Below are 15,000 nucleotides of genomic sequence, written 5' to 3' on the forward strand. Positions count from 1 at the left end.
ATTTTCATTACTTCTCTCTTCTTGCTGCATTTTCATTCGCCTCTTTCTCTTGTTGCATTTTCATTGCCTCCTTCTCTTTTATCTCCTTGCTGCATTTTCATTGCTTCTCTCTCTTGCTGCATTTTCATTGCTTCTCTCTCTTGCTGCATTTTCATTGCTTCTCTCTCTTGCTGCATTTTCATTAATTCTCTCTCAGCTGCTCTTTCATCTCTCACATACTTTTCTCTTTCTTTCTTCTCAACATACTCACGGAGATCATTCCCCTCTAGACCTAGTAGCTTACCCGACTCAATAAACTCTTTCACCATCTCACTCATCCTGATTCTTTCTATATTTTCCCTGTTTCAATCTGTTAAAGTGTGATAACCTAAGCAAAGGTAGCCACAATGTTATGGCCTCTGAGAGAGGTCCGCTTCAGGTTCGATATATAAAAAAAAAAAAAAAAAAAAAAAAAAAAACAAAAAAAAAAAAAAAAAAAAAAAAAAAAAAAAAAAAAAAAAAAAAAAAAAAAAAAAAAATCAACACCAAGAGTTGAAACTGGGGATACGAATATAGAAAGAAACACTAACACAACAAAGGTTTATTTACAAGCTTACTAACATAGTAAATGCAGAATGGTATCTCCTATTTACATAAAAAGATAGAATCTTACACTGCATGAACTGGGGGAACAGTGAGGCAATTCAAATACTTGCTAGTCAATTTGGCAATTCAAAGCGGTGGCTTCACAAAAGGAAACCGGTGATTGCAGACGTCCTCTTGACTCCGTATTGCAGAAAATGGTCTACTTGTAAGGCAGGAACTCCCCAAAACCTCTGGCAGGACCTTTTCTTCTCTGAAGTCTGCTCGACGTCGAGATAACACGAGATAATTCGTCCACTCCTGAAGACGACCAGACCAGTATCCAACCAACTCCCGAACAACTTTTCTTCTGATCCTTCGTCGGTTCCTTTTTTCTCTAGTCTCTCTGACAATCTCTGCTGCTGATCTCTCACTGATATTCTGACCAGTGGCTCTTTCTGAGGATATCTCTTTGTGACTAACAGGTCTCTCTCTCTCCCTCTTACTACGACCATTGTATTTATACGGCACTCAGGGGACGGAGCCTACGGGGAACGTCACAGACTCGCGAGATTTCCGGAAGTTCTTAGATGAATCTAGACGAGGTATTGCATCAGAAATCGCGGCGTTTCTCACGTCCCGACGAGTTCCACAACACTCCTGCTGATTCTAGAACCATCATGATAACAGGCACCTCCAACACAATGCACTAACGCCTCCTTGCTGCCGAACTTCTCGAAAATGCGTTCTCCTTCCTTTATCTTTCTTTGATAGGAAGCAATTACCATCTCACACTCCATATTTCAGGAAGAGCAACTTCGAACATGGTATTCCGTCCATATTCAGATATTACGCCACATTTAGTCAGTTCGTACTGAATTCGCTCTACTCTCTCGATACCTTACATTGCCAGGTACACAATAAACTGTTTAGGTCTACATATGTACAAACATAACAGTCAGCTATATAGGTAAAGCTGTGTAGATTTCGACTCGTAAGTGAAAAACCTGATCTTCTCTTCATACCCGATTGGATAATGGCATTATTGCCCATATATAATTCTCTGCGGGTGTAAGTTGCTCCCAGAATTAATGAAAAGGGATTCAGTATCAATGAGTTATTTGTTGATTAATATTTCAATGCAAAAATGCGTGTTGTAAATGATAAATTACCACTCACATCACTTTACATATATATATTATATATATATATATATAATATATATATATATATATATATATATAGGTAATATGTGTGTGTGTGTAAATTATATACATATATATATATATATATATCATCAGGGGAAACCATAGGGAAAGGCATTGTACTCAGGTACATTTATTTCGCCGACGTTTCACGACTCATAGTCGCATTCTCAAGGCTATAATTAAAGATAAACACACGAACATTAAAACTACGCACTGCATAATTCATAAAAATTACGCAATATTAAAAAATTCAATGAACATCAACATCAGAATGTAGAACATTAAAAATTTTATGAATCTCTTAAAACAGAAAAAACATACTGAGCGCTAAACTACAGTACAGTTACATTAAAAAATTATTTAAAAATTACAGAAAAATTACAATATGGGTGTAAAAAAATTAATAAAAATAATATAACACTAAAACAGAAGGCTATTCTATACCTTATCCTCGCAAAGACGGGCAGTGACTGAGAGAATTTTTTAGAAAAATAAAAATAAACAAGCACTCTAGGCGATAAACAACTGAACAGAGGAGGATTGCGCATTTAAGGACGGACGGAACCATCTTTTTTAGTCATAATGGATTCCAAAGTTGTTAGGTCGTTTTCGTTTTGCGTTTGGCCTATAATAATAAAATCCTTATCATTAATATATGTTTTACATAATTTAGAGTGATTTCTGATATTTGACTGTTCGGGGTTTGTTAATCTGCTGCCCGTTCTAAAACTTAAGCCCTATAAATAACTTTAAATAAGTTATTTATAGAGCCGGACTCTACTTTTCATAATTTTAGTTGTGAGTTTTTTAAACAGTTGTTAGAACTGGCCGTGCAGGACACGACTTTCATTTTTAATGGCTTTTTATACAGACAAGTGGAAGGAGTAGCAATGGGATCCCCACTGGGTCCGACACTTGCTAATATTTTTATGTGGTCTTTGGAGGAGCGTATGTTTGATGATTGCCCCCTTAGCTTCTTGCCTCAGTTTTATCGTAGATACGTTGATGACACTTTCGCCTTATTCCGAAACAAGTTTAATGCGGAACAATTCTTAGAATTTGTCAATGCCCTACACCCTAATATCAGATTTACACTCGATGAAGAAGAAAATAACAAGCTTACCTTTCTGGATGTTCTGGTGTCCAGGAACAAGGAAGGCTTCTACACGGCACCGGGTGTTTTTAAAAAAAAACTTTTACTGGGTTAGGTATCAACTTTTATAGTTCTTGCTTTTATAATTTTAAACTTAATACTATCTCAACTCTCCTACACAGGGCCTTTACCCATACTTCTAATTGGTTTACTTTTAATGAAGAAATTAACTTTCTTTCCCAATATCTTAAAAATAACTGCTTTCCAGACAAACTTTGTTCAAAATGCTTAAGAAAATGCTTGATGCCCGATTCATAGAAGTGCCAAACGGTTTTGACAGTCCCAAAATTAATTAAAAATGTTTGCTAGCTTCCTTTTCTTCAAAACAAAAAAAAGTTCCTGGCAATTATTCAAAAGGAATTCCCGGCACTGAACCTAAAAATCGTCCCAAAAACTCCATTAACTATCGGATCCCTGTTTAAGACGAAAGACCGCCTTAGTCCTCTTCTAAAATCTAATGTTGTATATAAATATACGTGCCCGAGATGTGATCACGGGACTTATGTAGGTTGTACGAAGAGGTTACTAAAAGTGAGAATAGATTCTCACAGGGGCTTAAGTTTTAGAACGGGCAGCAGATTAACAAACCCGAACAGTCAAATATCAGAAATCACTCTAAATTATGTAAAAACATATTAATGATAAGGATTTTATTATTATAGGCCAAACGCAAAAAACGAAAACAAAACGACCTAACAACCTTGGAATCCATTATGATAAAAAAGATGGTTCCGTCCTTAAATGCGCAATCCTCCTCTGTTCAGTTGTTTATCGCCTAGAGTGCTTGTTTATTTTTATTTTTCTAAAAATTCTCTCAGTCACTGCCCGTCCTTTGCGAGGATAATGTATAGAATAGCCTTACTGTTTTAGTGTTATTTAGTTTTATTTTTAATTTTTTACACCCATATCGTAATTTTTCTGTAATTTTAAATGATTTAATGTAACTGTACTGTAGTTTAGCGCTCAGTATGTTTTCTGTTTTAAGAGATTCATAAATTTTTAAATGTTCTACATTCTGATGTTGATGTTCATTGAATTTTAAATATTACGTAATTTTTATGAATTATGCAGTGCGTAGTTTTAATGTTCGTGTGTTTATCTTTAATTATAGCCTTGAGAATGCGACTATGAGTCGTGAAACGTCGGCGAAATAAATGTACCTGAGTACAATGCCTTTCCCATATGGTTCCCCTGATGAGATGTACATAGAAGCGGCAGCTCCGTCTTCTAAGGATATAGATATATATATAGTATATATTATATATAGATATATATATATATATATATATATATATATTAGACAGATATATGTAAATATATATAGATATATATAATATATATATAGATATATATATATATATGTAGATATATAATATATATATATATATATATATATATATATATATGATAACATATATATATATATAATTATATATATATATATATATATATATATATATATATAGATATATATGTATATATATAGCATGTATATATATAGTATGTATATATATATATATATATATATATATATATATATATATAATATATATATATATTGTGCTGTGTAATGCGTGTTCGTTTGTTTGTATACGTATATATGTGTGCGTGTGTAAGTATTATGAGTTTATATGATACTGGGTTACCCAACGGTTCCAATGCCAGGTCACCAGAACAAAGATTCATAAGTGAAATGAAAGCATTATATATTTATGCCCATCCATTCATCGTGCATTATGATATAAAATGGATTCCCAATGACTAAATTATTGCTGCTCCCTAAATTAGCCGGTGGTCTTAGAATTTTAATTGGACTATTCGTGAATTGTTCATATTGAACGCCGGTTTCATTAGATGACCAATAGATGAGCAGGAAAGAGGCAAGTTCTTAATTGATATTGAAGCGTTTTCATGTTTATATGCATATGCTTTTACGCCAATAATGTAGCCTCTCTCTCTCTCTCTCTCTCTCTCTCTCTCTCTCTCTCTCTCTCTCTCTCTCTCTCTCTCCTCTGGGTTGTTTACATTTTTTTCAAAGGGTCGTATCCTTAATTAAGGCTTAGCTAAGGATATTGGGATGCTGGTCCCAAGGCCCTTTGAGCAAATATTTTCAGATATATAGTTTCAGTGAGTCTTTCCTTTACCGAGTCATTTCTCAGCTTACTTATTCTTTTGAAGTAAGGGTGTTTTATCTCTGCATATATCTCACAATTCGCATGCTTTCCTTTCTGCCTCTCTTGCCATGCCTTTTTATCATAACTTCACTTACTCCCTCGAAATTTTTCTCGCAGAAAGATTTCGTGAACGGTGTGTTATTTTAGTCGCCTTCTGTAGTATGAAAGAGATATTAAAGAAATAGATATTATAAAATTTTACTCAAAATATTTCATTTATGCATAATAAAAATATAATATTTATGCTAGTGCTCCTGAAATTATATTTTACGTTCAGCGGACCTGTGGTAGATATCGTGTTGACATGATGCTGTTTACTGCAATAAAGATGCTACTAAATGTCATCATATCTGCTGAAAAATTTAATTTGAAGGGTTTATAATGGAGCTCGTAAATACGTTGCATTTTCTGCATATTAAATATATATATTTTCCGTAATATGGAAGAATGTTCAATTTTATTCCGGAAATAGTCGTATTCCAACGGGAAGTCCTCCATCGATGTGGTTGCCATAATATCTTTTGAAAAAGATATTATTTATGATTGTATTTTGCTGAATCATAATGTTTATTTCTGTGTTCTCTACTTTCTCTTTCATTTTCTTGGGTTATTATTAAGAGGTATTAAACCTGTGTAGAGTCTTATGTATGTTAATAGAAAATTGATTTACCAGCTCTGTCTATCATCACTTATCTGTAGCAGTTTATTTTTAAACCTGCGTGGGAATTATCTGCTTCCTTGTAAAGCACTGAGGTGTTTGCTTGTCTTTTCTATTATACATTTTCATATGAAGTTTACTCAGTTTGAGTATTAGTAATGATAATAGTAATAGTAACCGATGCTAATCGGTTCTAAGCAAACCAAACTTGTGTAAAGGAAATGGGAAATATGACACCAGGAAACATTTTCGCGCTCATTTACATCGCCAAAAAGATTCTTGAAGTTCATTTTCTTGTTTCAAGATAAGAAAAAAGGTTATGTTATAGAGTAAATACTGTAAATGTGGTATTGCTTCGTGCTTCGTCGGTTGCACAGGAGTTTAATAACTCCTAAGACACATATTGTGATCAATATTATGGCTACCATAACCCCAATTACTGGAACTGTGTAGCGTTCGTCGAAGAAAAATTCATCCTCGTCATTATCCTCCAACGGTGGGACGTGGGACCGTAACCGTCTCTAATGTAGGCGGAACTTGAACCGCCTCGTGGTTTCCATGTAAGTGTTTTACGAACACTTTTGTTGAATAATTGTAGACCCCGGCTGAGCACGTGAGCACGTGAACCATCCCGAAACAACATAACATGCACCATTATTCAGCGTCTGCAACCCCTATAGGTGTATCCAACACCCCCGTCGCTGAACTGTAGATTCGATGTCTTCCGATGAAGGAATCGTAACCGCCACCTCGTTGTCAACTTGAAATATCCCGTGACTTCCATGCAAGTGCATCTCGCACCCGCCTCGTAGAAGATTGAAGACTCCTGATTTGTCCAAGAACATATCTTGAGACGATCCACCGACGACATCTCTGCCATTGCAAAGGCGATCCGTAACATCATAGCTCGTGTGAAGAAGATCCGACCTCTGGTACTGCAGAACCAAGCTCTTTCCGTCGTCACCATCGCTTGAAGTTGGGAATTCTCTAAAGTCATCGTGTGTCCGTATTTGAAAAGTCTACATGATCATAGAATAACTAAAGTCTTGCTTTACCACACGAATCTGTCATCAACTAATATACCCAATCTCATAGTCAATCATTAAAAATCCCTCACTAAAACAAAATATGAACTTTACCCACTGAATCCTCATAAGTAATCCTATATCTGACAAGTATACTATCAAAAACCCCCACAATGCCTATACACCAAAAACCCTGCAATCTTTATACAGTTAACCTCTATCAAATATAATGCCGAATACCCCTTCTGTCTTGCACATATACCCAGATAAATTCTACCTCCTGTCTATAATAGAAATGCTATGTAAAGCTTAACCCTGATTACGAGTTTCCCTTGTAGGAAAAAAAAATAATAATTCAACTTTTCCCATTACAAAATGTACACAGAGAGGAAAAAATATATATATAATCCAGTGCTTTTCCATATAAAACGCAGTATGTAACGTTACGGAATTTGCTGCCGCAACATATCCCATCGACCCGAATTGACCCCTTACATTCATCCCCATGGAATGTCATAATCGACATCCCTGAAAACAGTGCAAATATCTGAGTAATCAACTCCAAAAGAAAAAATCAGCTACCGGTCTCATCACAGCATTATCAGCATTAATCCACCTGTGAATATCTCATGTGCTCTAATCGCACTATAGACTTGTCTATTCAGACTTGCAACCTCAGAAATTGTTATTCCTTTAAATGGCCCAAAAATCTTTACTGATACTATATAACCATATTCCCCAAAAATTGTCCCTAGGACATCCACAAAGGTACCCAAAAATAGTCCTCGAAAACACAACTCATTCATGATACTGCCACATGTATTTAAAACCGCATAACCACCTAGTCGGGATATAAACCACAGAAAACCACAATTCAACAATTATATACTGCCAAATATAACCACTGGTGAATATAAAAATACAACCCCTTCATAGGGACCGATAAAATCACAATGTAGTAGTGCCACCCCCCAAGAGCCATAACACCAAAAGAACCACAATACCCCCCTCTTTGGCTCGTAAAACCACAGATCACCGCCAAAAATTATAACCACTAAAAATCCACCACCTAAGATTATAGCCACAAAAATTCAGCCCCAAAAATTCACCACCGAAAAAAGCCGCAAAAATTCAGCCCCGATAAACCCATACCACCAGGGATCACCACACGGGCCTGTTATGATATTTCTCAGCTTAACAGAAATTTGCCATACTTTCCAACCCGATTTTCCTCGTGAAATAATTACCTCTGGTTTTTACGCCAAATCGCCGCTATTTGCGCATAATAAGAAAAATAGTAGAAGAAATGAAAGAGAAAAAAAAAACATTAAATTAAACGGACTAAACACATTTCACCATCAATTTGCAAAACAAGAAAAAAATGCAACTGCGTGATATTATATTAGTTGCCACAACCAACTCTTTTCAATTTTGATATATGGGTTAATTTCAACCGACCTCTTTTTTTCATCTAAGACTATAAATCTGTTTCCAGTCTTTTCCTCAGTGACTGTAAAAGGACCCTCAAATTTCGGACCCAATTTGTAATTTAGTTCATTTCTCACATTGATTTTCAGAAATACCTTGTCTCCAACGTTGATTTTAGGATTAGATGTTCTGCTATTACTTCTTTCTACCATTTCTCAGGTCGTGGCCTCGAGATTACGGCTGAGACAAGCATGTCTCTCCTTTGCTGTGGAAATTATTGCTTCCATTGTATCTTCTCAATGATGAGGTATAGTTAACAAATCAAATGTGCCTCGTGTTTGGCAACCAAACAAAGCTTCAAATGGAGACATTTTAATGGAATCACTACCCATAGTGTTAATATTATGTCTAACAACATCAATATATCTATCCCAGTTTTTATCATTACCACCTACAGTCTCCCTGAGAGCTTCGAGCACTTTCCTGTTTGCTTGATCACACAACCCATTAGCTTCAGGTCTGTATGGAATAATTGTTACTTTCTGTATCCCCATGACTTCCGCCAAACATTCTAAAGTTTTCTTTGCAAATTCTCTGCCATTGTCAGTCAATAAAACCTCGGGTGAGCCATATCTGCAAATGATACCATTGAAAAATGCTATAGCTACTTCTTCAGCTGTTTTGTGCTTAAGTGGAAAAATTTCTACTATCCTCGTAAGTTCATCTATTATTACTAACAAGTAATTATTCGCGTATCTAGATTCACAAAAATTTCCTAGGATATCCATATATATTCTCCGAAAAGATCTACTTGGTATCGGATATGACCCTAATTTGCAGGAAGTTATCCTTACAGGTTTGCCAGCAGTGCATACTGTACAGTTTTTCACAAAATTTTCCACATCTTTTCCCATATTTTTCCAAATGTATTTAGCACACACCTCATTATACATTTTTTCTATCCCCAAGTGTGGACTACCGAACCTGCAATGTAATATATCCAAAACCACTGGAATTAGTACTTTTGGAATTACGATCTGTGTCGTGTCTCCTTTACTTTCACTAGTCCTCAATTTATATTTAATTTTCCTGACCAACAGATTACCTTCTAATTCTAAACCCGAAAAAGGTAACTTATAACGTTTCCTGACTAATTCCCCTCTGAGAAACGCTTTTGTGTCTGCCAAAATTTCATCTTCATCCTGCCTTTGCTCTATGAGACTCATATCCCATTGTATAGAATCGCTAGTGACTAGCGCAACTTGAATTCCTTCCCTGTCATAAAAACTTCTACTAAGAGCATCCGCTACTACACTTAATTTGGCTTCTATATATTTGAGATTTGCATCGAAGTCCCTGATAGTTGTAAACCATTGTGCTCTTTTAGGTGACAATTTGGGCTTATTAAAATGATCCAGTAATGGCTTGTGGTCTGTAAGGACTTCTACTTTATTCTCCATCAGTAGCATTTTAAAATGAACCAAACTTGACACTATTGCAAAGGCTTATTTATCTTTGGTAGCCATTAATCTCTCATTGCTGCCGTTTGTCCTACACTTCCTGCTATAAAAGGCTATGGGATGGAATATCCCATCAGACTTTTGCATAAGGCAAGCACCTATACCCTCCTGACTGGCATCAGTCACTAATGTAAATGGTTTGCTGAAATCTGGAAACTTCAGAACGCATTCTTAAGTTTCTGGAAACTATCATTCTGGTATTTTCCCCATTGAAACTGAATGTCTTCCCGCAATGCCTAGGAATGACTTAATTTCTTTCTTTGATCTCGGGGTGCAAAAATCCGCTATTGCTTTGACTTTATCGTCGTTTACTCTAACCCCTTCCTTGGATATGATATGGCCTAAATATGTGATTTGCTTTTTCAAGAATGAACACTTAGCTAGCTTAATTTTCAACCCTGCTAACCTAAGCCTCCTAAGTACTTCCTTAAGCACTTCCGGGTGTTGCACGATCGAGTCTGTGGCGACTAATATGTCATCCATGTAAACAAAAACATTTTTACCAAATAACCCGTGCAAAACTGTGTTCACCAACCTGGTAAAAGTCATCAGACTGCCCGATAAACCGAACGGCATCCACGTAAATTCATAGTGTCCCTTGGGCACTGAAAAGGCCGTATATTCCTTACTACTCTCACTAAGAGGGACTTGCAGAAAACCCTGCACTAAATCAATTGTGCTATAAATATTATGTCCCCCGATTTCTACAAAAAGATCTGGTATGCATGCGACTGGATAATGGTCAGGGATTGTTTTTTAATTTAAATGTCTAAAATTGACGCATACATGGACAGAACCGTCCTTCTTAGGCACTGCTAACAGAGGTAAGTTGTATGGAGACACACTAGGTCTAATGATTCCTTCCTCTTCCCATTTATTGACTTCTTTCTCAACCTGTTCTCTGGTTTTGAAAGGTATGCGGTATGCAGGAATATAAATAGGGTTTGTACCTTTCTCTAAGTTTACCTTATGTTCTAACACATTAGTCAATCCCAGTTTATCACCTTGTAAAGCTACTGTATCCCCAAATTCTGCCAAGAGCTCGCCTACCACTTCAATATGCTCACTATAATCTGCATTAGCTAAATTTTCTCTAAATATTCGCTTCCTTGATTGAATTTCTACCTCTGAAAACTCAGATTTCCCCTCTACAATAGCCACTAAACCACTGTCATTACTCCAGTCTTGGAGATCTACCACATATGTATTCTTCTGGTATTCCCTAACTGTATCATTACAGTTAAGTCATTCTATCCATGTAACACCAGTGTTTGATACACTGTTCACTAATGCCGTGCTAATAACCCCTTTAGTTTCTCACTACCCTTAATTACGCACACATCCGCGGGTTTTTTCACTTCCCTCAACTTGACTTTTGCCATAGTCTTTGACCATGGTTAGTGCCTCCCCGTTCCACGATCCCATAAATATCACCACCCGTGGTTCTCATTGCATCCACCCCATTGTTAGTATCAGTAATAATATCAATATTAGTATCAGTATCACCACCCATAATGCCATTGTCACATCCACTAAAATTGTTACCACCGTGGCTCCCAAAATCTCGTTTAACATCACCACAGTTATTCCCCATATCCCCAGTATCATCACTATTAGCACCGCCAAACAAACCCCTTTTTTCAATAATCTTCATATTCTCAGTTTCAATTACGTTCTCATAAGGGAGAAAAACACCAGGTATTCCAACCGTTATACCACTAACACCCGCATGGACCGAAATCTTGTGTCTCCTACATGCAGGATGGCCCAGCAGAAGTCAGTTGCCCAACACAACCCCTTTTATAACCAAAATTGGTTCTATTAACACCCTATCACCGAGAGTAAACCATATTCTAACACAACCCAGGGTGTTTAATCTATGGGCTTGCACATCACACACCATCTCCGTTGAGGGTTTCAAAGGGTAATGGGAGAACATGGATTGATACAAATTATGATCCATTAGACTGATACTAACACCGGTATCTATGAAGACCGGGATATCAACATCCTCCACTGTTCCATAAACTAGAGGCCTGGGATCCCTTTGCCCTCTGAAGTGACCTGCCTGGGAAGTTCTCGTATTATAACTCCCAGACCTTTGAGGTATAGGCCTCACATCTTTCTGTATCTGAGATGGAGAAGATTGCCAATAGTGATCCACACTTACACATTCCACAATATTTGACTCTACATACTTTCTTTGTGTGCCCTGGCTTATTACAATTGTAGCAATGCAACTGCTGTTGCTATTGATTGATCGATCTTCTATTATAGTCTACTTTTGCACACAAATGGGGTGAAGGAAATTCTGTGTCTCTTGGTACCGTATTTCTAGGACCAGTCCCATTAAAAAAATGTACTATCTACATTGGGACATTTGTACATATGTTTCTGAATTTGGGCATAAATTAATTTTTGGCTGATGTAGGTTTAATCTTTTCATCAAAACTATCAACTATTGCGTCCGATACATCGTGTAATAGCATCGCAAAATGGATCAGTTTATGTAAATTGTCGAGTGAGACATTACTCCCATTAACCCACATAGAGGTTTTCAATTTCTCTATCCATTCTCCCGCTGAGTCAAAAAGCTTTGAGCTATGTTCAATAAGGCTAGTTGTGCCTTTCCGGATTTTATATAGCCCTCTTAAATATCTCACCATATTCCCGTGTTCCTTTGAGCCATAAACTGCTCTTAAAAATGCCTGTAAATCGGTTCATGACCGTGATTTTGCATATTGAAAGTTCCGACAACGGTAGGAAAGATTACCTTTATTGAAATCTAACGAGGCTTTCGCCTCCGTGAACGCCTCTATATCATCTGTAATCCCTTTAGCGCTTAAATAGTTATTCACCCCATCAATAAAAATTTGCACCAGTTGTGAAAGAACTCCGTCCACAACCCCACGGAATGGGCTCACACACGCATTAAAATTTTTTAATCCGGTGAACCAGAGTCTGCGTACCACTTGCGTCACCCATTTTGCTTTCTCTATGAAAACCCTTATACTTCAGGATGTTCCCCAACCTCAGTAACATTAATATATTTATGCACACACAAATCCCAATCCAGAAAAAGTATTAATAACCATCCACCAATAAAAGATCAAATAAACATGCACCGCACCCAACAAACCGCCATATGAATACTGTTATATGGAATACAAGGCCACGCCGGGAACAAAAAAAACAGGGAGAAGACAAGAAAAAGTTCGAGAGAAAACTGCTTAACTCATCATCCATTCACATGCCTGCCTCTCTCTCTCACCCTCATCCTCTCTCTCTCCAAGAGCATAACCCCCCAATACCACTTTTTCCCTGTATTTTTTACCACATAGCCACTTATGTCCACCGAATCTCGAGGGACATCAAAATAAAACACACTTTTGAGTAAATTAACACCAATAAAAAGAGAGAGAAAAAAGGAAGGAAATATAAAATTATACAATCATGTCTTCATAGAACTGGAGCCAGAACCTGTTTACCCATTGCAAATGCGCATAATCCATTCACAATACGCTACAAACCCTTTAATATGCCATAGATGCACTTCACCTCCCCCCACTGAAACACCCAAAACACGTCTTCACACCAAACCAAGGCTACCAAGACTAGCTGGCAGTGCCTGCACACACAGACACACACACACACACAGAGCCACACCCCAAGGTATCTATGGCTAAGTCAGCGATAATGCGAGTTGTCCGATCCATAATTACAAAACACCCTCCCAAAAATATGCCTAATCTATCTATATCCTCTTCGGAAGCATTACCTACGGCCTATGAAACCTTTTTAACGTTGCCACCAAATAAATCTTTTTAAACGAGTTTTTAGGACCAAATGACACTCGTTTAAAAAAATTAAACAAACAGGCAGCTGCACTTACTTCATTCGTTGCATATATATATATATAATATATATATATATATATATATATATATATATATATATATATATATACACACATGTCTTATTGAGTTGCTCAATTTTCAATAATGGCTTCCGTACTTTCACACATCTTATATTATCCTTTGGTTCATAATACGGTACCTAACTTCTTGTAGGATCTCAGTGAAGATGAATGGCATTAGATGAGAAGTCCTTGAACTTTCGTAAAATTATAAAGGAGATTGACGTTGAGAGAAGTTTTCATTATAAGTCTCCATTAATTAACTGAAGTTCATTATTTCCCTCTGTAAGTAATCAAATTTTCGAAAAGTCTGTTGGTGTCAAATGCACGTTATGATATCTGTCTGACGAATGTTTTCATATGTAATATGAAGAAACTTGTAATTTCCATTGAGTCTAGTAATTAATTTTTATGTTAAATCATTCTTGACTAATGAAATCTGATATTTAGTGAGTAATATTAATTGCTTCCGTGCGTTAATTAATGTTTTTAACAAGTAATTATCGTTTTCATCTTATTCCGGTGCATAACTTGAGAGTGCCCTTGTGGTTAAAAAAAATATATATATATAAAATTTGTTATTTCAGCTTGGACGTGAAGAAAGATTGTTTTCGCTTTCCCGTTGTGCTTAGGGAAGATAATTCCATTAAGAAGGCTCTAAGAAAAATCAGGTATAGGCTTTTCATATTTGTCTGTTCACCAGTTAGATGTGTTTTAGTGTACTTTATTCACTCACTCTCCTCTTCTGACTATTGGGACTCGGTGAGAGAGATTGTGGCTGGCATCTGCCCCTAATATTATTACTTTGCGTTTTCATTTCCTCTTATTTCTTTGTTTAAAGGGAGTGTTAACCCTTGGCTCGACACTCCTCAGCTTGACCAAAGTGTAAGAATACAATTCTGTTTTTTTTTTATCTTGATTCTTTGTTGCGCTACTTCAGGAATTTTGAATCGCAGTGACTGAAACGGTAACTCAAAGATATAATCCCTTTTTTTATATATCTGGAAAGCCAATAAAATATTCATGATTTCCTGAACAATCAAGTTGACCATTAAAAAATTATTGTCTGAGTTTTAAAAATTTGAGGCTGATAGAATCTCAGTGTTCTGAAACCAGAAGGCTTCGAGATTTATTTGTCTGAAAAGATATTTTACTTATGATAGTGCTGGAAGTCGCCGATGGTCGTAACGAAATGAATGATTGGTTCTTAAGACATGACGCTTATAACTTAAAGATCATAGTATACAACATGAATCACGTTTTGCACGTGAGTATTCATAGGAAGATGATGTTAAACATTCATACCGAAAGAAAAATAATGTAAAACCATAAATTGATAAATAATCTGTGACCCAAT

The 15,000-nt window shown here is 36.4% G+C and overlaps 1 protein-coding gene across 1 annotated transcript in view; it reads right to left on the reverse strand.

Moving 5' to 3' along the window:
* Nucleotides 1–15,000, reverse strand: part of LOC135225279 (histidine-rich glycoprotein-like) — a 28,425-nt gene that overhangs the window by 4,427 nt on the left and 8,998 nt on the right. The window contains exons 7-8 of the mRNA XM_064264610.1: nt 10,514–10,920; nt 6,556–6,773 (exon numbers count right to left, since the gene is read on the reverse strand). Of these exons, the coding sequence (XP_064120680.1) occupies nt 6,556–6,773; nt 10,514–10,920 (625 nt within the window). The remainder of the gene's footprint in view (nt 1–6,555; nt 6,774–10,513; nt 10,921–15,000) is intronic.

The sequence above is a fragment of the Macrobrachium nipponense genome, chromosome 13, assembly GCF_015104395.2.
Source record: "Macrobrachium nipponense isolate FS-2020 chromosome 13, ASM1510439v2, whole genome shotgun sequence".
NCBI classification, from domain to species: Eukaryota; Metazoa; Arthropoda; class Malacostraca; order Decapoda; family Palaemonidae; genus Macrobrachium; species Macrobrachium nipponense.